Source organism: Eucalyptus grandis, chromosome 5 (assembly GCF_016545825.1).
Source record: "Eucalyptus grandis isolate ANBG69807.140 chromosome 5, ASM1654582v1, whole genome shotgun sequence".
NCBI lineage: Eukaryota > Viridiplantae > Streptophyta > Magnoliopsida > Myrtales > Myrtaceae > Eucalyptus > Eucalyptus grandis.
Window position 1 is genome coordinate 42,662,940 of NC_052616.1, and position 25,328 is coordinate 42,688,267.

General features: G+C 38.8%; 1 protein-coding gene across 1 annotated transcript in view; it reads left to right on the forward strand.

Annotated features, from left to right (window-relative positions):
- Nucleotides 1–21,020, forward strand: part of LOC120293915 (zingipain-2-like) — a 34,254-nt gene extending 13,234 nt beyond the window's left edge. Inside the window, exons 2-3 of the mRNA XM_039313723.1 lie at nucleotides 19,936–20,002; nucleotides 20,184–21,020. Of these exons, the coding sequence (XP_039169657.1) occupies nucleotides 19,936–20,002; nucleotides 20,184–20,770 (654 nt within the window). The 3' untranslated portion in view covers nucleotides 20,771–21,020. The remainder of the gene's footprint in view (nucleotides 1–19,935; nucleotides 20,003–20,183) is intronic.
- Nucleotides 21,021–25,328: the final 4,308 nt, after the last annotated feature.

Genomic DNA, 25,328 nt, shown 5'->3' on the forward strand with positions numbered 1-25,328 from the left:
TGGTCTAAGCAACTGAGGCCCAAAACTGGCCTCATGCAAATCAAGCGCATTCTGGCCTGGAACAGATGATCAGGTCCAAATGGGCTCGATTCTTCTTCAAAAGTTGCCGAGATATCCCCTTCAGTTTTACCAAAATTTGTAAGAATGAGTCTTCATTCTTCAGGTGCAAAATCACGCCTAATTCCTCAAATCCACCGAAGTAAAATCAATTTGTTAATTCGTTAGAATAATAAGGTGGTTAGAAAGATTTAGGGGTTATTCAAAGGGTTATTTGGGGGTGAAATTCAAATTCAATTTTGAGAAGGAAATATGGAAGGTCTAACCCCATAAATGGGGAGTCTCACGGAGTCTAAGGGGACCAAACAACAGAAAGAGAACAATAATATGAATGAGAAATGTTGCCCGGAGGAAAGAATTCAGAGAATAGTATAGTGAATCAAGAGTGCTCACCGTTGTGTTGGTGGCCCACCATGTCGCCTTGAATTTTCGTTCTAGCCTAACCAAGCTTGGAGTTGTCCACTTAATCCTTGCACGACATTTTGTTTGAGGTGAGTGATTCGAGTTATACCAAGTTATTCATGAAGTGAGCCTATTAGCCATCTCTTAATTCTTGTTGGAATTCTTATCATCGTGAATGTCACATGGTTTGCTACGTTCGAGTAGACACTTTTCCACTTAGCTTCCAACATACTATTTGCAATTTAATTTGTGCTACTCATTCATGTACACACAACAGGATTGATTCCATCTATTTTTGCTTTTTGGTATGTTTTAGTAGTTTGACCATTAGCAATGAAAAAGACATAATATTGCATGACAAAAATTCATGTGGAAATTTAGAGTTTTCCATATATAAATGCTATGACACCTATTTATCACTATTTTCACGTTTGCACATATGCATATCTTTTGTTTCTGCTTTTCTTTCGGCCATCTTTTTGTTTCTTCTTCCTTTTTTGCCTTTCAAAATTTGTTGATCTTTAACCAATTCACGGTACCAATGAGAATGAAAAGGGAAAAAAAGGTTCATATATATATTTTTTTCATTTATTGGTGAGTTTCAAATCAATTCGTTTATTACTATTTTCATGTTTGTCATGCACTGCATTAAAGAAATTAAAAAAAAATCACTGCATTAAAGAAATTAAAAAAATCAAGAGAGATTTAGATTTCTTCATAAATAAGTGCTTCGCTACGCATTTAGAATCATTTCGGTTATTTATTTATCCTATTACTATTTTCATAATAGTCAAGTCTATATCTGCACGGCATTAAGGAAATAAATAAATAAAAACCATGCGCACGCTTGGTCATTTATAAAGCATCTCCATTAAAAGAAAAAAAAAGAATCTATAAAAATGCATATAGATTAAACCATGCACTATTTTATCATTTAGAATAGTTCATTTTTAATACATGAAATATAAAAAGCGCATCCGTTGCATTAGGTTTAGGCTTGCCTTACACGTAGAATAGTTTTAGGTCACCTTCTTTAAAATTTTTATTTATTTTCCTTGTACATTGCACCTGCATGTTTGGTATGATTAATTCTTCCTAGAGCACTTGTTGCTTTGGTCATAGGGTTCTTGCATTGGCGCATTATAATAAGGTCTTGTATTAATTTTGCCCTATACGGTTTTATTGTTTTCTTATATTGTTTGAATAATCTATCCGATTGTTAACGATGACTTTATAATATTGTTTGTGCATTTATGGATGTCCACTTTACACTTGTGTGTCTAAACATAAAAATAAATAAATAATGATTGCATGAAAGAGTATTCTCGTAAAAAAGAAGAAGAAGAAGAAGAGGGATTTGTAATGGGCGCTAGCTAAAACTAGTCTTCCTTACTTGATTCTGGTTTGCAACGTTAAGGCAGACTCCCACACTTTACTTGACTCTTAACCAGCCTAGTATAGGTTAGTGACAGTTCTAGTCTCATTCAAATTAATGATATTTGAGAAATCAAGTTGCAGGTCTATAGGATTTGATTAAGAGTCCATGCAAAATGTACGCGTAATTTCATGATGTTTGTATAGGAAAATTTGATGTGGTCCATTAGTGCATATATCATGTAATATGGAGATGCGATATTTTTCTCTTAGTAGTCAAAAAATGTGACAAAGTCTTTGCCTGCGGTGGTGTATGCGCAAGAATCACTCGTATTAGAACATGCATGGCTTTCTGCTTCATATTTCCATAGAAAATATGGAATTGGGAACAAATTTTCCACCTTAAAATTGACACAAAATTTTTTTTCCGGCAAAAGAACGCTTCAAGTACCATAACTTTGCCCAAAGGGACAGTTAAGTACCATAACTTACGAAAGGTACACCTAAGTGTCACATTTGAAGAAAAACGGATTACTTAAATGTCACTCCGGGCAAAGTCCGGCCAAAATGCCGACGTGGCATTTTTTTGGCTAAGCGCGCCCAAAACAACGCCGTTTTGCATGCTGACGTGGCCAAATAATGCAAAAACGATGTCGTTTTTGGCCGATGTGGTAAAAAAATAAATAAATAAATAATTAAATTAATTAATTTTATTTAAAATATTTTTAAAAATTAATTTTTAAATTTAATTTAATTAAAATAATAATTTTAAAATTAAATTTAGTTAAAATAATAAAAAATAATAATTAAAAAATAAAAAAATTTTAAAAAATTTTTAAAAAGGGAACCGAGGGGGGCCGAGGGATTAGCCCTCGTCGCCACCGCCGCCGCCGCCACCCCGCTGTCGCCGGGAAGGGCTGGCGACGACGGGGGGAGGGTCGGCCGGGTCGCCGGGCCCTAGCCGGGGCCAGCGACCTCGGCCAATCGGGCGGCGAGGGCTCGCGAGCCCTCGCCCTAGATCGGGGCGAGGGCCGCGACCCTCCCTGATCTGTGGCCAGCGGCGAGGGCTCGCGGCCCCGGCCTAAATCCGAGGAGGGTCGGCGGCCCTCACCCAACCGGGCCAAGGGCCGCTGCCCGCCGACCCTCTCTAGATTTGGGCAAGGGCTCGCAAGCTCTTGCTAGGGCTCGGCGTCCCCGGCTGACCCTCCCCACGCCGTCGCTAGCCCTTGCAGGCGGCGGCGGGGCAACGGCGGCGGTAGCGGCTAAGGGCTGATCCCTCAGTTGCCTCCCCCCTCGTTCCTTTTTTTTTTTTTTTTTATAAATATTTTAACTAAATTTAATTTTAAATTTAATTTAATTAATATTTTTATTTTTTACCACGTCAGCCCAAAACAACGCCGTTTTTGCATTATTTGACCATGTCAGCGTGTAAAACGGCGTCGTTTTAGGCTCAATTCGCCGGAAAAATGCCACGTCGGCATTTTGGCCAGACTTTGGCTAGATTGGCACTCAAGTGATCCCTTTTACTCCGATTTTGGCACTTAACTGTACCTTTCGAAAGTTATAGCACTTAAGTATCCATTTGTGCAAAGTTATGGCACTTGAGGGGTCTAGCACGTCATTTTTTTTTTCGTATGGCCTGATTATGAAGAGCCTAAGAATATACATCTCTGCTGCAGCTATCTCATCACATCCACTTCCAAATATCGCACTGAGAAGAAGAAAACACATTCACAAAAGAAAATGTTCACATCCACTTCAATGCCTTTTATGTTCAAGATTGAATCCATCATCTCTCTTGCTCTAATTTTTGGCGCTTGGGCGTGGCAAGCGATTGCAGTCCGCATGTTGCGAGAGCCCACCATTGCAGAGCAGCACCAGCAATGGATGGCTGAATATTTCGGACCTACGAGGACCCATAGGAGAAGGCAAAATGCCAGGCGATTTTCGCCCAGAACTTGCGGTTCATTGAGGATTTCAAAAGGTCTGGGAGTCGAACTTCTGAGTTAGGTTTCAACCAATTCTCAGACTTGACCAATGAGGAGTTCGTCCGAAACCATACGGGATACTTGGCATCCAAGCAACCAGAGCCTGCCAAAACGACGTTGTATAGCCACAAAAATCTGGCCGACACAAAAATCTGGCCGATGATGTTCCTGATGACATTGACTGGGTAGAGAAAGGTGTTGTAAACCATATTAAGTATAAAGGCAGATGTGGTAAGCACAAACATTGCGATTGCGTCTTGACTCTTTTTCTTTTCAAGTAAATGAGTTGGCATTACACAAAACATATGTACTTCTGGAAAATTTACGTTATTTGAGTGACTTAGAGCCTGTTTGGTATAATTCTCTTTAGGTAGCTGCAATTTTGAAATAGGAGTTCTACATCTTTTATTAAATTGTTTGATGAACTCTCGATAGCTGCAACAATTTATAACAGCTTTTAGGAAGATGTTTCACCCAGTTTTGAGGTTCTATAGTTTTAAAATATATGTAACTACTCATCATAGCACAACTACAGTGCAACACAACTACGTCACAGCCACAGCTACACCAAACAAATGCCTGGCTTATTATAATGAGAAGCCAGACATCAATGTATCACAATTACGGAATAGGGTAATTTCACATAGTTATAAGGTTAATAACTATTACGTAGGATCTTGCTGGGTATTCTCAGTCGTAGCAGCAGTAGAAGGAATCGTGGGGATCACAAGCGGCAAACTACTGGTGCTCTCTGAGCAACAATTGATAGATTGTGATGCCACGAGCTACAGCTGTAGAGGCGGTTACCTGACAATGCTTTCAAGTTCATTATCCAAAACCAAGGAATTGCGTCCCATAATACCTATGCATACCATGGGATGGACAGGATTTGCAATGCAATGAAAGCAGCAGAACACACGGTGCTAATCAAGGGTTTTGCAGATGTGCCGCTCGGTGAGGATGGGCTCATGAAGGCAATCGCCCAACAACCAGTTGCGGTCGTTATCGCAGCAAGCGGGCGGGAGTTCCAGAGCTATAGACATGGCGTGTTCAATGTACGATTTTCTCTATCTCTAGAATGCATTCCTCACATACAAATGCCATGGGTATAACGATAGAGAAATATCTATGGTATTTGCAGGGTTTTGGAGTTGGGCCGCGCTTTATTGGGCTTGACCCAATCCCAACCTGTATCCATCTGAAAGTTCCAGGCAGTCCTTGGATCCTTGATGTTGGTTATTAGGTTATCTCACCAAGAATCGGGATTTTCCTCTAGTAGGGGCCGTTTGTACCTGCCCATTTATGTGGTGGGCTATCGGACTACTTTTCTTATTTTACGCGTGAGCGCTCACATGTCTTGTTCCCCCCTATGCCTCTCTGTATTTTCTCTTCCCTAGAGGAGAGAATACCCTCTAGTTACTTTACATCTTGGAGCTCTCGAAGCTTTTTTAAGAACTTACTTAGGTCCAATAATGGATATTATGCTTGGGTAATTTCTATTGTATATATGGGGTTTTGGACTTGGCCCACCCTTGAGTGGGCTTGACCCAATCCCAATCCATTGGAAAATTATTGGGCGTCGATACATCGCCAAAAATCTAATTTTGGACTATTGAAAGTAGTGGGAAGATCAAAAGTGAAATTACGGTATTTTGGCTAAGGTCGACCATGTACCCACACATGGCTATTTTTATCGGATATAATAAAAATGATAAATTGGTTAAATGGTTGGGGTGGTATACTATATCAACGTACATGTGATATGTTAGCTTAGATTGTGATCAATATAACGGTATATTATATCAACCTATGTATTCTGATATGTCAGTTTAGCGAGAGCAGTATACCTAATCAGCTTAGCGAGAGCATTATTAGTGTGCTATATCAACTCAAGGGTTTGATATGTCAGCTTAGTGAGAGTAATACACTATTTATCAGCTTAGCGAGAGCTATATTATCGGTATATCAGCTTAGTCCTTACCAAAAAAAAAAGAAGAAGATATCAGCTTAAAGTGAGCAGTCACCGAGATCCTCGATTGTATGGGCGAACATGATTGATGGGCTATCAACACGTTCCTTTAATAGCTTGAACAATCTTCCACTGATTCTGTCCAACGGGTAGATTGGAGGAATTCCTTGGTAAGTGCCAACGGGTATGATGGCATAAAGGAGTATATAAGGAAGACGGTCTTAGTTGTTCAAGGTGTGCGCGATAGAAGAATTCCAAAGTCTGAAGCTATTTTTATTTAGAAAAATCCTTTGAGCGAATACTTGTATACAAAAGAGAGTCTATATTTGTGAGAAATCTTGAGGAGGTGTGGTAGAACATCTACACTATGGAATCAAGGCAAAGCTGTGCTGTAACTTCTTTGTTCATAGTGGAATCCAGCCAATAGGCTGTCAATAGGTGAAGAAGAGTGGACGTAGGCTTGATATAAACTTCTAACCACTATAAACCGCGTGTTCAATTTTCTCTTCTCTCAGTCTTACTTTGATTAACGTCTCCTTCTACTGTCTAGTATTGTGCAATTGTTGAAGAAAATCTTTTATATACCTATTCACCCCCTCTAGGTACTCATACTAGTAATATCAATTGGTATCGAGCCTCAGTACTTACTTTATTTGAAGTGTTTTACTTCGTAGTAAAAGATCCATGGCTAGTATGCTAGCACCAGGGCCGATGGAAGGGCAAAGCAATACCAGACCACCCTACTTTGATGGAAAGGATTACAACATCCGGAAGAACAAGATGAAAGCTTTCCTTCGATCAAAGGATCCTCTCGGAATGGGACGTTGTAGAAAAAGGAATTACTCCTATCATCGCATCGCCTCGAAAGAGGAAAAGAAACCGATGAGACCAGCGGAATGACTCAGAAGAGATAATCAAGAGACAAGCACTCGATGCAAAAGCAATTTATTCCTTATATTGTGCTTTGTCACCGACTGAATATAATAGAATATCTTCTTGTGTTACAGCAAAGAAGTTTGGGACAGATTGCATATCACCTATGAAGGAACAAAGACGAGTGAAGGAAACAAGAATCAACATTCTTCTCGGTCAATACGAAGCCTTCTAATGAAACCAGGAGAATCTATATCCGACATGTTTAGTCGTTTTACGAGATATTGTGAATGGTCTTGAAAATCAAGGTCAACCAACTTCGATCCCATGAAGGTAAACAAGTTACCGCGTGGACTCTCCAGGGATTGGAATCACATAAAGACTTCGATAAGAGAGACGCAAAGAATTATGCCACTATCTGTCGACGAGCTAATTGGAACTCTTCAGTCTTATGAAGTGGAACAGATCAATGAAGATGAAGATCCAAAAGGTAAGAAATCCATTGCATTAAAATCAAATGATGATTCTGATGATACAGATTCTGAAGAAGATATGGACGATGAGGAGCTTGCTCTCATGATAAGAAGATTCAGAAAACTGAATAGAAAAGGAAGAAGGTTCAACTCAAAGAAACAAAGCTTTCAAAGACAGCGTACTCCAAGTCTCGTTGATGATGAGGAACCAAACAAAGACATAGTCTCGCTTTGAATGTAAGAAAATGGACACATCGGGCCCAACCGTCCTCTTCTTCAAGAAGAAGAGAGAAAATCTGAAAAATTTCGAAAAGCTCTCAAAGCCGAAACCCTGGAGGAGATACAGAGTGTGAAGAAAGTGATAATGAATATGCCAATCTATGTCTCGATGGCACACTCAGTTTCACTGGATCGACTCGTCAAAGGAATTTGAGGCAAGTAATTTTAAAATTCCTGTCAAAGTTTCTAAATACATTGATGAACTGTGTTTTAGTCTTAAGACTTCTCTCAAAAGAATTTCCGAACTGAAAAAGGAAACTCAGCTCTAAAACAAAAGGAAAATGTTTTAGTAGAAAGAGTTAAAAGTCTAGACTTGACTCAAGCTTCCACTCTTAAAGAAAATGAAGATAATCTTTTAAAAGAAAAAGCTCTTTTAAAAATAGACTTATCAAATATTTCAAAGAAATTTTCAATAGGGTCTGAAAAACTTGAGAAAATTCTTTCAGCTTTCAAAGACCTCACTTCAATAAGTCCGATCTAGGTATGACAGCAGAAACAATTCCCTTGATTGATTTTCCTAAAGTAAAAGAAAGAATTAAGAAAAGACTCGAGAGAGGCTTACAAAAATCACTTCAAGAAAGTTTTTGTAAAATCGTAGGTAGAAATGCTCTCGCATGTTCAAAATGCAACAGTCCGGATCACTTTGAAAAAGAGTGTCCTATGGTTTGGAAACCCGCAGAAAATATGGGCTAATACGCTTATGTTACTAACACCAAAGGACCCAAGAAAGTTTGGGTACCAAAGAAAGCTTGAGACTCTATTTTAAATGCAGTCACCGTCAAGAAAAAGGTAAAGTGGTATCTTGACAAAGGGATGTTCAAGACACATGACAGAGACTCAAATTGTTTTATAAAGCTTGCTCAAGTAAATGGTGGAAAAGTTTCATTTGGAGGAAACATCAAAGGAAGTATTGTGGGATTTGGAACTGTGAAAATTGGAAATCTCACAATAAGTAATGTTTCCTTAGTGGAAGGACTCAATTACAATCTTCTCAGCATTAGTCAACTGTGATACTGGTTTCAAGATCTTCTTTCAAGAAGGAATATGTTCGGAATCGCAAAGACTCTACTCGTCTTTTATGGGTCGAAGACATGGAAACATCTATCTTCCGGATGTAAAACCAAATGAATCGCAATGTTTTATCTCAATTCAAGATGAAGCAAGCTTATGGCAATAAAGCTTGGTCATGAAGCAATTAGCCAAAATCTCATCAAAACAAACTGTTCGAGGACTACCCAAATTACCTTATTAAAAGACCGATCCATGCACTCCATGTATTCGGGAAAGCAGTGTAAGAAATTCATTTAAGCCAATAAATCATGTCTCTACTAATCATGTACTACAGCTTCTTCGCATATGGATCTCTTTTCGACCAATCCGTAACACGAGTATTGAGGTAAGAAATATTGCTTAGTAATTGTGGACGACACTCCGTTTACTTGGGTGTATTTCCTTGCAAGTAAATCCGAAACCTTCGTATTTTGAAAAATTTGCTAAAAAGGTTCAAAATGAAAAAGGATGTGTCATCTCAAGTATAAGAACAGATCATGGAGGTGAATTTGAAAATCAAGATTTTATAAAATTTTGTGATGAATCTGGATTTAATCATGTGTTCTCCTCTCCATATACTCCTCAAAAAATGGAGTTGTGGAAAGAAAGAACATCTCTTCAAGAAATGGCTAGAACTCTTTTAATTGAAAGCAAGATTTCTTCACGATTTTGGGCTGAAGCTGTTTCAACAGCATGCTATATAATCAATAAAGTCTTCTTAAGACCTATTCTAGAGAAAACCCCTTATGAGTTATTCAAAGATAAGAAGCCTATTGTTTCATACTTTCATGTATTCTATTGCAAATGTTTTATATTGAAAAATGCAAAAGATCGAGTTGGTAAAGTTTGAAGAAAGATGAAGGTATCTTCCTTGGATATTCTACATCAAGCAAAGCCTTCGCAGTCTATAACAAGAAGAGCGCATGTGAGGGAGTCAATGAATGTCAAATTTCAAGACTCAACGCAAGATGAATCAAGTCGACCATCAAGAAGAGTCCAACCTCGCCCAAACCTTCCAAAGCTTACAACTCAAGAAGCATCTCGACTGAAAACCAGCATCGTGGATGTTCGTGAAGATCCAAACAAAGAAAGAGATCATCATCCGTAATCAATCAAAATAACGGAAGCATAAGTCCACCATCCCAAAGATCTTATAATCGGCGAAATTAATGAAGGAATTCGCACTGATCCAAAAAGGTGAGAAGAGTCTGATGTGGCTCCCTTCTGAAATTGAACCAAAGAGCATGAAGAAGCTTTATCTAGTGAAAGCTGGATTGAAGTTATGCAAAGGAGAGCCTGCATGGGGCTCAATATTAATGATGTCCGGGAATTGATCCAAACCAAAAAGGCAAACCGTTATTGGAGCTAAATGGGTGTTCGAAACAAGATGAATGAGAAAGGAAAAAGTCAGACGAAACAAAGCAAGACTCGTAGCTAAGGGATATACGAAGAAGAAGGAATAGACTATGATGAGACTTACGCCTCCAGCAAGGCTTAAGCTATTCGACTATTACTTGCGTTGCTTGTTATAAGAATTTCCAGGTTATTCCAAATGGACGTCAAAAGCGCCTTCCTAAATGGATGTATCCATGAGGAAGTTTATGTGGAACAACCAATGTGGTTTGAAGACCCAAAGAAGCTGCACCCGCCTTCGTATCGAAAAGGCTTTGTATGGTTTAAAGCAAGCACCTCGAGCTTGGTATGAGATTGAGTAAGTTTTTAATACAAAATGGTTTTGTCAAAGGTAAAGTAGATACGACTTTATTTATCAAAAAGGAAAACAAAAGTTTTTACTTGTTCAAATATATGTGGATGACATTATTTTGATCCTCTAATGAAAATCACAGGCAAGAAATTTTCTAAGTCTATGTAGGATGAGTTTGAAATGAGTATGACGGGAGAGTTAACATTCTTTCTCTTTAGTCTTCTCAAGTAAAAAACAATTGAAGGAAGGAACTTTTTATATATCAAGAAAAATATGTTAATGATCTTGTCAAAAGATTTGACTGAAAAGTGCAAAAAGACCGAAGCATTTTTTGATGTCAAGTTCTTTGAAGATAGACAAAGATGAAGAAGGGAAGAAAGTTGATCAAAAGCTCGTACAGAAAGATCACTTCCACTCTTTATCTTACCATTTCTAGACCTGACATCTTGTTGAGTGTTTGCATATGTGCTAGGTTTCACCGATCCTAGAGAATCCCATCTCAAAGGCTTCGAAACGCATCATTAAATACGTTGCTTCATCATCAAGCATCGGGTCTTTGGTATCCTAAGAAGGACTTTAATCTTCCTCGGGGATATTCAAGACGATCTCATCTGGCCTAACAGAGTTAATAGAAAGAGCACTGGAACTTGCCGCTTGCTTAAAGGTGATTGTTGTCTTGGTTTTCAAAGAAACAAAAAGTCCCCCCTTTCAACAATGCAAGGCAGTATGTAGCCCCTCGGGAAGCTGTGTTCGCAAATTCTATGGATAAAACAACAGCCAAGAGACTTTGAAATTGAAGACTCATGCACGGAGACACCTGCGTCAACACCGCCTATCAACCTCACCAAAAATCCAATTCCACTCAAGAGCAAAGCATATAGAGATTCGACATCACTTTATTAGAGACCATGTTCAAAAATGGAGATGTTTAATTCAATTTGTTGACTCAAAGAATCAACTCATGATATATTCACAAAGCCTTTGGAGAAAAAAAAAAAAAAAAATCAATTTGAGTCTATACGCCTGCATCAACATTTCGAGGTATTAGAATATCAAAGTCTAAAGACCTTTCTTGCACTACCTTTACACTTTATCTCGAAAGATAGTCTTGTACGACTGTCGACCGTAAGTCTCTCTGAATCTCATCTTGAAAAGGTACGATCAGTCGACCGTTTAAATTGTTGCTATATTTAATTGACGTAAATATTGCACGTTTCATTTTCAAAAAGGAAGTTATTTTTGAAATGGCTATTTTTGCGAAAAAGACAGTTTATTTTGAAAAGGCATTCTTTTTATTTTGTGACGGTTCGTTTATCCCTCTTTTAACCGATCGTGCACCGTCGATTCCTCTTCACTTTTCTCAAAAACCCTAGAAAGTATCGATCCTCCATTCCGTTTTGTCTTCGCTTAATCCTCAAAAGTTGTCATCTTTCTTGGGAAAGTCAAGCAAGGAATCTTCCAAAAACCGAGAAAGATGTCATCTTCAAGAAAGTCTTCGAGAATTGCAAAAGGTGGGACTACGGCGAATGAGCGAGGGGCCTACGTGACTGAGATCTTACCGGAAGATGAAGTGACTCCAACAGCAAGCAAGCCCACAACATTCTCACAGCCATTCTCCTCCATCTAGTCCTCAAGGCGTTGATCATCACTGTGAAAGAAATCATCGAGGATGCACTCGTAAGAGTTCAAAAAGCCCGCTTATATTTACCAATTATATCGTGCCCAAAAGGAATTGCATCTTTTGAACTACATTGATGATTTTCTTAAAGACAAAGGACATGGGAACGAATATATCTTTCTCGCAAAAATGGAAAGTTTGGGAATTGCTCGAAAAGGGGTGGCTGAGGAAACTCTTGCAAATATCCCAAGTGATCCTCAGACGGGGGCCGAACCTCGTAGATGGGAATGATGATGATAAATTATACAGTCAATTTCAACCAAAAATGGGTGCTATTGAAAATCAAGGAAAATGGGAGATTTGTTCAGATCAAAGGAGCAAAAGGATCCGTACTCAAATTGCCGAAGCGTGGGGCAATAAACTTAGAGTGTGGATTTTGATTTTCTGGATGCTGTAAATGTGAACTTGAGGGAAAAAAGTTCATTTATCTTCAACTTGAAAAAGTCTCGCTCCGACTCTACAAGTGGGCCTATGCCGAATTAACTGCATATTTCTATTCAAATCTAAGCTTTTGGATGCGAATAGATTCTCTTCAGCGTTAAAGGCCAAGACTATGTTGTGGATATGAATATGCCGGCAGATGTGTTAAGTCGAAAGAGGGGAAGATATCAACCAATCAAAGTTTCCATTGCTCCTGCCACACTTGAACCGTGTGAAGGACAGAGAACAGATGAAAGATCACCTACTTAAGGATGGGTGCATTCAACATCTTGCTTCACAAGATTGTGATTAATTGCCTCCGACCAAAATCAACTTCCAAGACCGATGTTTCAAGTTCGTAGGCCAAGCTGATGTATGCCATTCTCTTGGAAAAAGGTTTTCCTCCTCACACCGTGATGTTTCATGTATAGAGCAATGATGAAGGACAAGAGGTCAACTCCCTTACCCAGCCTTGTTACGGTTATTTAGACATTTGAATATTGCCTCCACAAATCTTTTGTGTTCGACCATGCAATCATATGGTGGTAGACTAAAATGGTGACCAAAACGCGTCCGCTAACTCGAGCAAGGAGCTTGGAGAAATTCAAGGAGTAGACTTCCGCAAATCTCATCAAATCTCTCTTCATAATTTAAAAGAAAAGGGAAGGAGCCCATGGTTGCTCCATCCAAGAGAAGAAGAGCTCTCCTCATGAGGATGAAGATGATGAGGAAGACATCACCATCTCTCGCATTGGCTTAAGAATTTAAGTCGTCCCCGTTCCTACGTAAAGAATCGGAACAAATGACGAAAGAAGCAAGAGAGAAGGAAGAAGAAGAAATAGAAGCTGAAAAAGAGGAGGGAAAGACTCCAAGAAGAAAGAAGAGAAGAAGAAGAACTCGAAGAACACTCTTCTCCACCACAGTATGGAAACAGGGGGAGATCAGAGAAAGGAGCAGCTCTCATATCCCGCATGCAAGTGAAGGAGTCACGCCACTGAAGAAACCTGCAGGATGCTTATGCATCTCCCGTGAGGAAGGTCATGAAGTTTCATCGCCAACCGTGAGATTATGCCGATCTACCATTGTTTGCATTTACCCATCGCATCGAGCCGAAGCAAGTACTCGACCGATAATGGAGCAGATTTTCTATAATCATGGATATTCTCTGGGAGATGCGAGGTCGATTTATGCTTGGGATGCGAAGTTCAAAGCTTGAAGAATGAAGGTCAAGCTTCTTCCCCGTTCATTGAATGATAAAATGCAAGCCCTCTCATTCCGTGCCAATCAGCCAAGAGGGTGAGGAGATTGCACAAACAAAGGAAGACTTTAAAAAGGGAAGGCATCGCTCGCCCTATGGAAGATTTCCACCTTGTCCGCTGCTCCCAAGCAATCTTGACTTCATCTCATCCTTTTTAATGATGACAAAAAGGGGGGAGAGATGCAAGATTTGAACAAAACTTTCATTCATTAAACTTTTTAATCATTTGTTGGATTTTTTTTGAATTCGTTTGACTTGACTTTGTTTTGTGTCCGATGATCTTGATATGATCGAACTTATTAGATAATATTGATTTGGTCGATTGGAGAGAGGTCGTGATAGCATGTAATCGACTAGGTTGATTGATCAATGATTTGATATGATGTTATGAATTGATTGATTGATGTGATTTGAGGCATCTCGTAAATGATAATGATTTGCAAGATGGAACCAATGAAGCCAAGGTAAGTCCTTTGACCCGTGTTGTGCTTATGCAGCCCTTATGGCGTATTTTTTCCTAATTAGGTCTTAGGAGGGTAGAACTTGCTGAGACATAGTCTCACCCCGTTGTGGAACAACATTTCAGGTCCTTAGAAGGCAGCACCTCCACCTCCTCCCGAGCATTTTGGTATACCAGAGGAACTCACTGAGATAAGTTATCACATTTCGATACACCCTCACCCTAAAGGATTTGAGTATGTACTGGTGAAATCCATCGTCTGGGTTGATGTGGGTGAACCCGAAAAGGTACCCCATAAGTACCGGTCATGGTATTATCACTATCATGATGGGCGAAGGGAGGGCCTTGTGCTGGAATCTAATGTACCTCTGTACGTTTTGGAGGTTGCCTTTGGTAAATGTACAGCAGACCTTGAGGGTGGAGCGGTAGAGGATGCGAACGATCCAAAGCTCGAAGAGTCAGAGTCCCCGGTGTACTCGGCAGATGACTCAAATAGGGACGATGATGTGGAGCAAGAGGAGTTTAGCGATGATGAGTAGCCGTGGTTGTTAAACCTCCACCCCTGTTTGTTAAACCTTAAGTATTTGGATAAACAAAGTTTGGTTTGGCTTGTATCATATATGACTAGTGGTGTTATATATATGAGTGTGGTTGGTGTAGTTTGAAATTTTATGGCCCTACTTTCCTATTCCATTATTTTATTGTCTGGGGATTTTATTATACTTTTGCATGTGTATTTAAAATGAATGGGTTGGCGATGCATCCTGGAATGTCGCTATTTAATCGACCAGTGAGGGATGGGTGCGCGCTCGAAGATCGGGGCGTGACAGAGTGTGAGCCAAAATGCTTTGCCATCGAAAGAAAATCTATACAAAAGGAAAATGGTACTTGATCCGCTTTGTTTGTTCAGCCGAAAAAATCCCAGAGACCATGGAACACCTCTTCTTACTATGTGATTGGTCCAAAAATATTTGGGTAGACCGAGTTAAATTATCGGTATCTCTAGTGAACATATAGACAATAAACAAATGGGTGTTGAAAGTACTCACACTGGGTTCGAATTTCCCCCCTCAAGAGCTGACTGTGAATGTACTATGGTTGATATGCAATGGGCGAAATGGCTTTGTATATCAACAACGGCAGCCAAGACTGGAGTTAATTGTTGACAAAGCTGTTCTGGTAAGTAATAATCATAATCAATGGCTCCCTAGTGAGAAGTTTAGGCAAGGAAAAAGGAATGCTTTACCTAGGCAATGGATGCTTTTGAAACTTGGGGACTGGAAATTCAATGTCGATTTCTCTTGGATCGAAGGCGAGCAAGAGAGATTGGTGGCAAGAGTTTGTCGAGACTCTTGGGGATCTATAATCATGGGCTTTGCCCTAAAGGAACAAGCGTTGTTTGTACTTGAGCGGGAAACCCTTGTTGCAAAGAGAGCATTGTTGACTTTGAGGGAGGAACCTGAATTCCGATTACACTACAATCTGCAAGTGGACTTGCTAATTGATAGCACATCGATTATCTCATGCTTATCAGTTGTTGATAGCATACCATGGGCCTTCAGTCATCAATTCGAAGAATGTAACGCCCTTCTAGCCCAACTTAGAAAAGTGACGGGAAAATTACTAAAAAAGTCCTAAACCTATTACAATTGTGCCAATTTAATCCTAAACTTATTTTTTGATCAATTGAGTCCTAAACCTTTTATAATTATTCTTGATCAGTCCATTTGGCCAAAAATGGCCGGCCGGTGCTGATGTGGCAGCCGGCCGGCACCAGCGACATTTTTTTAATAATATTTTATTTTTTAAAAATATTTTATTAATTTTTTTAATCTTTTTTTCCTGTTTTTTTTCCCCTCTCCCTCCTTCCTCCTCCTCTCCTGCTTCTTCCCTTGGCTCCGGCGACCGGCCAGAGGGGAGGGCTGGCCGGTCGCCGGACTGAGGCGGCCGGCGGGGCGAGCCCTCGCCATCGCCGGGTCTGGCGAGGCGAGCCCCGCCTGATCTGGCGAGGGCTCGCCTCGTCCGGCGAGGGGGGCTCGCCGTCGCGTCTGGCAAGGCCCTCCTCGCCGGATCTGCGAGGGCTCGCCTCGCCCGGCGACCGAGAGGCGAGCCCTCGCCATCCGGCGAGGAGGGCCTTGCCGACGCGATCCGCGACTACCACGCCAAGATCGAGGCCGAGCTCTCCAAGATTTGCGATGGCATCCTCGGCCTCCTCGACTCCCACCTCATCCCCGCCGCCTCCGTCGGCGACTCCAAGGTCTTCTTCCTCTAGATCAGTTCCCGGACCCTTGGCGAGGCCCCCTCACCGGATCCGGCGAGGCTCGCCTCGCCCGGCGACCGCGAGGCGAGCCCTCGCCAGATCCGGCGAGGTTTGCCCGCCGTCGCCGGGCCCGCGCCGACTGGCGAGGCGAGCCCTCGCCAGATCACGCGGGGCTCACCTCGCCAAACCCGGCGACGGCGAGGGCTTGCCCCGCCGGCCGCCTCAGTCCGGCAACCGGCCAGCCCTCCCCTCTGGCCGGTCGCCGGAGCCTAGGGAAGAAGGAGGAGAGGAGGAGGGAGGAGGAAGAGGAAAAAAAAAGGAAAAAAAGATAAAAAATAATTAATAAAATATTTCAAAAAATAAAATATTATTAAAAAAATATTGCCGGCGCCGGCCAGCTGCCACGTCAGTGCCGACCGGCCATTTTTGGCCGGATGGACTGATCGGGAATAATAGTAAAAGGTTTAGGACTCGATTGGTCAAAAAAATAAGTTTAGGACTAAATTGGCACAATTGCAATAGGTTTAGGACTTTTTTGGTAATTTTCCCGAAAAGTGACCATAGCCCACTCTCCTTGAGAATCCAATCAAGTGGCAAATTGGGTAGCAAACACGGTTTTTGCTTGATGACAAGATGCATTGACGTAGAATAGACTCATCCCCTTGTTCTTTGTCTAATCTCAAATATTTAAACCAAGTTTATCAAGTTCATCTCAAGAAATTACTTCTTTTAATACTCGATAATTGTTTGATGACCCGTGAGTTTTTGCTAACTGATATTCTCATAAGTTTTTGCAGAATCGTTCCACGAGCATAGACCATGATAGCTATTTAATTAATCTGTGATTTATCATGCATTTTGGCCTATATTAAGCAAGAAATTACATAATGACATTTCTCTCAAAATTTAAAAAAGATCAAATTTTAGAATTGCAAAAAATAAATATGAAGAAAATCCAGTTGTCAATATTCATACGTCTTGTTTAGGCATTTCCCCTTAGATAAAAGTCAATTTACGTGAATAACAAGTTTTCATTTTTGGTATGTCGTGAATAACAAGTAGAAAAAATAATAAAAGTTAAAAATGAAAGTCGGTTCCACACCTATAACTTTCTGTCAATATTGAGCATTCTCTTACAATTAGATCTCTCTCTCTCTCTCTCTGACCATTTTTTTTCCAACAATTCCCGATAAAGTTCAAGCATGTGGACTAACCAAATGGGTTGACTGACCTTTACACTTTAAATTTGACGGCATACTCCGTGATTGTAGAAGCAAGAATCCACCCCGTGATTGTAGAAGCAAGAGAGACGACCCTGTCGACTTGACTTTGAAAAGCCAAGCTTTGTGTCCAAATTATACCCATGCCTGATTCAATGTTCCTTTGCTAGAAAGGTCCTTATGAGTCCGATCTAAAAGAAAAGAGAGTATGAAAGGGAAGAGATTCCGTGCAACGGACGCTTGGAAATTGAAACGAGTTTCAATATTGACGAGCTTCTAGATGATGTTACATCATGTTGTGGAGTTACTTAAACTCTAGGAATGTGAAAGGGGAAGTGGCTTTTAATTTGTGGGTCCCATGTCAGCTTGACACACGGGATGATTCTTGCCTTTGTCCCACGTCTATCTATCTTAATCACTACAATAAGTGAAGGAAAATATGGGGATCAATTAGGGTATATGAGGTTTTGATAATACATATCCATGCACGGTCTTTTGAAAAGATTTTCAAAGCAACCAAAGTGGAGGACGTATAGGGCCACATTTGCCCCCCATCCCTCGTTGGAGAAAGTTGAACTCTCCGATTGGCGGGTTAAAGTAATCATGTGTATTAATCATATGGAAACTTTGACCAAAATATGTGTGTGTTGTCAACGATTGAAACCCATCAATTAAAGATTAGTAAGATGAACTTTCAATTAATAGAGGTTGGAGTAAAAGACGATCCTATAATTAATACCATCTTGGAAATGGAACACCATAGGCATCCAATTGAGCTAATTATTGATACTATTGGTTAGTTTGTCATATATTGTGCGTTTTGGCATACTCTATTATCAAAATTCAAAATACTATTAAAGTTTAGAATAACAAAAAAAAAAAAAAATCATACGCAAATCTAGTTGTCAATTTTCGTAATTTTATAAAGTTTCGGAAGTTTTTCGTTAGATAAATGTCTATTGAGGCACGGAAAACTTTTGATCAATATTGATCATTCACTTACCGTTGTTTCTCTCTCAGTCGTCTCCCTTCCTTACACACATGCGCACAATCATCTCTCTTCCTCACACGTTACTTTTGCTTATTTTTATCAGTCTAGGTCAATAAAGGCATTGAAATGTAGAAAGGTGCACGAAGAAAAGTAAAATATAGTTAGCGACATTTTCAAACCAATCTAGTTCTGCTTAGCTTTAAAAGAACCTACCGAGTAAATCCTCAAGCTGTGTACACCATGGTTACAGAAACCCTAAAGCTGTGTACACCGTGGTTACAGAAACCCTAAGTGAAGCCAGAGAAAGATCAAGGACCATACAAGCATCTTTCTCTTTAGCTTTGGACATCATGTGCAACACGCACTAATTGAGTAAACAATGACATTGACCATGCTCTGTCTCCGACTTTCTTTGCCCTTAAATTGCTCAAATAGATTAATTTCATATTCACTTCTATACGGAGGCAACTACACAAATGGACTCTGGACGTTGACCCAATATACATATCATCCCTAAACTTTTGGTAACTATTTAATTTGGTCTCTAGATACACAGAACTTTCCAATGTTTTCCTTCCATTTATTCATTTAACGGAATTTGCTAATTTGGCTTCCCATTTAGTAAGTTTGAGTCGTGGTTGAAAAAATAATGTTACATGTGGATTATTCATATGAGATATTCAACTCAAGATATAATAATTTGTACCTACAAATCAAATGAAAAATCATTTGTCCAAGTTGAACAAGTTAAACAACTTCAAATGATTATTATATTCTAATTTGAGTAGAATATCTTATGTGGATAATCCTGATGTAACATTATTTTTAGTCCATATTCAAACATACCAAATTGGAAGCCAAATGCAATTTTCAATAACTTGAATTAATAGAAGGATAACGTGAACATTTTCATATAATTTAGAGACTAAATTAAACATGTACAAAAAATTCAGGCACCGCATTGAACAAATTAAAAATTTAGGGACAATATTGCACATTAGGCGAAAACTTAGGGTTCACTCGTGTAGTTTTTCCTTCTATAAATACACCTAACGGATTCACTCAATCTCTGCACCACAAACATATCTATTCATTAGAAAATGGGTTTGAAGCTTGCAAAAAATTTCTCCATATGGTTGATACTTGTCTTGTGTGCATGTGCATGTGCGTCAAGTGCTGCGTCTCGTGCCTACGACATTCCATCTGCGACTAAAAAGTTTGAGGAGTGGATGAGTCGGCACGAACGCGACTATAAAGATGTCGCCGAGAAGGCGAAGCGTTTGAATATTTTCTTGAAAACCTGCGGTTCATCGAGGAGTTCAACGGCGCGGTGAACCGGACTTACAAGGTTGGATTGAACAAGTTCTCGGACTTGACCAACGAGGAATTTGTGGCAGCATATACCGGATACAAATTGCCATCATCAACACGCAGGAACTCGTCCCAAGTCAATTCTTTTAAGTACCAAGGTCGAATAGCATCCCGAGAGCGTCGATTGGGTAAAACAAGGTGCTGTCAACCCTATAAAGAACCAAGGCCAATGTGGTAAGAAATTTACTGCTAACTATTGAAGCCTATACTAAGATATGCGAGCAATTGCATTGCCCAGTTTAAATCCACTTGTCATAAAATATTACACTGTGAAACACTAAACAAATTAATTTTTCTGAGAAGTTTTCATCATTGAATTATAATCACTGCAGAACTCTCTACCTTATGTGTACAGGATCTTGCTGGTCGTTCTCCGTGGTGGCGGCGGTCGAAGCAATCACACAGATCACCACTGGCGTGCTACCAAACCTGTCCGAGCAGCAACTCATAGACTGCGCCACTGACGGGAACCAGGGCTGTCAAGGCGGCTGGATGGACAATGGCTTCGAGTACATCATCAACAACAATGGCATCAGCTCCGAGACGAACTACCCGTACGTTGGGGTCGACAGTACCTGCGATGTGCAGGCCTCATCTGTTGCCGAGGCCAAAATATCAGAATACAGGGACGTCCCCCCGAACGAGGACGACATGCTGAAGGCCGTGGCAATGCAGCCGGTGTCGGTAGCACTCGACTCGAGTGGGGCCGCGTTCCAGAATTATGCAGGCGGTGTCTTTACTGGCCCATGCGGGACCGATCTGGACCATGCGGTGACGGTCGTCGGGTACGGGACGGATACGGATGGGATGAAGTACTGGTTGATAAGGAACTCTTGGGATGTCTCCTGGGGGGAGAGCGGGTACATGAGAATTCAGAGGGATTCTGGGGTCGAAGGTGGCCTTTGTGGAATTGCCTCCAAAGTTTCTTATCCCGTCGCATAAGTATTCGTCTGAGAGATTACGGCTTCGAGTTCATGTGGTTCATGTGCGTTAGTAGGGCAAAATCGGTCGATATGAACTGAGCTTAGTATAAGTCGAAATATCTCGGGTTAATTACTATAGTTAATCTCGTCTATTTACTGTTTAAATTTCAGTTGGATCCCCCGCGACCTTTGCCGGGTTTCTTATACTAAAGTTTCTTGTGCGTGTTTATGATAATGAGAATGAAGAGGATTTGAAGACGGTCCTTGAAGTTTTTGTTGTTAGCAAACACATCGTAGCATTCTTTGAGACTTTGAACCATGTGTATGGGTGGTCCTCAATACCTGATGCTTCCGACTCTCATCTGGGTTACTTGACAAAATTTACTTGGTTCATTTAAATTTATTAACATATTTTGTCGGAGTATCATTTGTCATGTTTTTTTTTCTTTTTTTTTAAGCGCATTAAATCTATCAATTGCTATGAATTTACCAATATTCAGTCTGGTGAGTTATCTACTTTTCTCCTATTAAATTGCCTACTTGTTTTTGTTTACCAAGTCTTATCAACTTTTTTCTGATTGAGTGACTTGTCAATTCTATATTATCATCACTTATTTGGAAAGGGGCTAACATTTATTTGGCTTTTTGACTCACTAACTTATCTCATCTCTATAAATCTTACCTTTTATAAACTTTTGTGTACTTTTTTAGGCAGAGGCTAAAATTTGCCAATTTCTTTATAGGCTCACCCTATTTCCATCCATTTATTGGTTCTCAATACCTATTGTCATATTGAATTGACTACATCATCTCTTGTAAACCCCACATTATTACTCACTTTTCTTCTTCTTAGTTTTTCAATTTCACTAAAGGAAAAACTTAGCAAGGTCCCTTCCAAAATACTTTTTTATTTATCCTAACCGCTTCTTCTTGACCCATTTACATGTTAATCTATCATTGATGTTTGTTATGAACTTATTCTCCATTATTATACTTTAAGCAAGCCCTAATTATATATTAGAGTAAAGAAATGTTAATTTTAGGTGCAAATTGTTTGGTTCATTTCCATAGAGTATCCTCATGAACGTGGATTTTTGACTTTGATTTTTGGTACAAATTTATAAGAATTTATATAAAATTTGAATATTGTGGTTGATGTAGCATTATATGCAATTTCCTCAAGATTATCCTCTTACTTATGCTTATGTTATTTTTTGAATAATAGTCTCATGGTATCGAAAAAAGAAAGAAATATACAAATCATTAATAAAATAAGGGAAAATTCCAAATAAGAGCCTCAAGTTCTCTCATTTTCTCAAATAAGGGTCCAAAGTTGATGTTGTTTCAGATAAGGGCATGAAATGACCAAATTGTCTTAAATAAGGACATGAAATGTAACTTGTTTTGAATAAAGCTTGAAGTGAGCATAAAATTTTCAAAAAAGGGCATAACCTCTTTGGTTGAAGAGCATTTTTTTCTTTTATCTTTTTTAATTTTTTCCCTTTTCCCTCCGCCGGCCATGGCGGAGCAAAGTCGACTCAAGTGAGGGCGAGGATCGGGCGAGGGACACCTTTGCCCAACCTCGCCAAGGGCTGCCTTCGACCAGCACCAACGAAGGCGACTCTCGTTCGACGTTGGTGAGGGCACCCCTCACCCTTGCCAACCCAAGAGAGGGTTGCCCTCGCCAGATCTAGCAAGGCTACCCTCGTTTGACTCAAACGAGGGCGGCCCTTGCTCGCCTAGGTGGGGGCAACCCTCGCCTGATGTTGGCGAGGGCCACCCTTGCCCTCGCAAGCCCAGGCGAGGGTTGCCCTCCCTAGATTTGGCGACGAACGCCCTCACTCGACTCAAGCAAGGGCCAGGTGAGGGTGACCTCTCGCTAGCCGTTGACGACCATTTCCATGGAAGGAATGAGGAAAAAGAAAAGAAAATAAAAAGAAAAAAGAAAAAGGTTAACAAATAAAAACTTTTAAAAATATAATTACAATTTTTTTGACCAAGATATCCCTTCTTTGATGGCAGAAAAAGTCATCGTCAACCAATGGACCTTATTTAAGATGATTTTCCCACTCCAAACCCTTATTTAAAATAATGTCCATTTTGAGTCATTATTTGAAAAAACTAAAGCATTTCAAGCCCTTTTTGAAATCTTCCCATAAAATAATTAGTTTTTTTTTTTGGTTGGAAACATAATAATTAGTTAGCTATCTACCAAATAAACTTTTTTTTTTTTGAAAAGAGATACATTAGTCTTGTTCCAAATGGATAAAGAAAAGGAAAAAAAAAAAAAAAAAAAGCCAAAAAAGGAAAAAAAAAAAGGCAAACATTATTCTTAAATCAAAAGTGACCCCACATTTAACTTTAGTAAATGTTGCTTGAGAGAAGCATGAGTAGTTTTCTCTCTAGTAAAATTGAAATAAAAGAAAAAGAAAGAATGTAAGAAATAATCTTAAATCAGTTGGGACCCTTAGGTTATGTTTGGTCATCCGGATTTCTAAGCAAGATATAACTGGATAGTATATGATATGAAATAATGGGATTTTACTATATCCTATCTACTTTTTGGTGAATCGTAATAATAAAGTCAAATATATTTATATTATATTAAGCACATTTTTTGGTATAAATATCATATTAGTATAAAGGAACCTAAAAGTTCACAAATAAAGATGGTAAAAATCTCTCACAGCACTATTCCCTAATTTATTTTTATTTTATTTTCCCCTCTTTTTTAATCATTTTGTTTATTATCTCTTTTTTTTTCCCCTTCCATCATTCTCTAATAAAATTTTATCAAATAGTAAACTGTACTAATATATCTAAAATACAAAAATACCTAAAATATGTAATAAATGTAATTACATACTTATATTCATATATTGAATTTATATTTTAAGATAGAATTAAAGATGAATGCATAAATAAAAATAATATTAAATTAAAAATAAATTTTATTTTTTGTCATTTTGAATTTCTTAAATTATAATTCAAATATTATTTATATTAAAATATAATTTCATTATTGTTAATATAATAAGTTTTATTTGAGATAAATAACTTTTCATTATGGATACTAGAGATCTTATTTATCTTTATTCCACCTCCTCCATGGGATAAATTTATGCAACCCATATCCCTCTTACATTCGACTTCATCTAGTCTTAAGTAAGCACTAAATACAGGATATGATAAATTTTATTCTATGCCAAATTTTATCCTGAGTGCCAAACGTGGCCATAAGGAATAGTGTAGCCAATTAACGTAAATTAGGTGTCGTAAGTCAATGAGTGGTAGAAATAGTGATGGCTTGCACTTTCCCACCCTTTTTTGGCTTTTGACACCCCTTGAATTGAACAAATTATCCATTATGGGTTTGCTCTTGATTTAAGATTATTTCTTACATTTTTTCTTCTTTTTGTTTGATTTGAAATTTACTAAATGACAAATCTACCATGTTCAACTCAAACAATAAAGATTAAGGTTGAATACGAGGCTTACTCTTGATTTAAGATTATTTCTTACATTTTTTTCTTCTTTTTTGATATTCTTTTTCTCTCATTTATGTCGAAATTGGTGTCCTTTTTTTTCCCAAAAAAAAAATTATTTGGTAGATAACTAACAAGTTGTTGTGTTAATAAGTTGTATAGTTTTTTTTTTTTAACTAGTAAACCATTATTCTAAAAATAATCAAAGTACAAGTAAAAGTAAAAATAAAAATAAAAAATCATCGACTAGTTTTAAAGAATGAATTTGGTGAATCTGATATTCCAGCTTTTATTATTATTCTTACCAACATTGCACAACTTTTTAAAAGATATTTTCAAAAGATTTCAAAATATGAAAATATTAACTCCATAAAAAAATTCTAAACATCCATTATTATCTTAAAAAGTTATGTGAAATATTATCATTGCCTTGATTACATGAAATAATTAGTTATTGACAATAGAATTATTACAATTTTATAAGACAAACCATTCGAACCATTTGCAAGTTCATATGTCTTGTCAATTCTAAATGTGTAAGAATTTCCAAAGAAAGAAAAGAAAAAAAAATAGGTAAGAAACAATCTTAACACTAAGATTGATGAGGGATAATTTAGTTGATTCAAGGTGGAAAGGGGATGTAAGAAGCCAAAAAACGGGTGGAAAAAGGGTGAGCAAAAAATTATGCTCAAAATTGAACAAGCTTTGCTTTGCCAAAGGTTGAATGTTCTTAAAAACAACACAAATCTTTTTTGATTATCACTTGATCACGCATCATCAATATATTGATCATGGTTTCCCTTTAGTCTAGTTAGGAATGTCATTTTTTCTTATTTCTTAGCATTTGATTCTCACTTTGCCTTGCAATTTATTTAATGTTTCATTAATTGTTAATTGTTATTTCAATAATTGCGCACTCACATAATCGCCTCACATGTTAGTGAATAGATTTAAAATCAATCCTAACTGTCCGACAAACATCTTCTTGAAATGAACGAGACTAAGTGTCGAGAGGGCATTAGTTGATTAATTAATGTAATCAATTCTTTGACCCTACATCTCTAGTTGCATAGGATGTGAGGTATGTTCCCA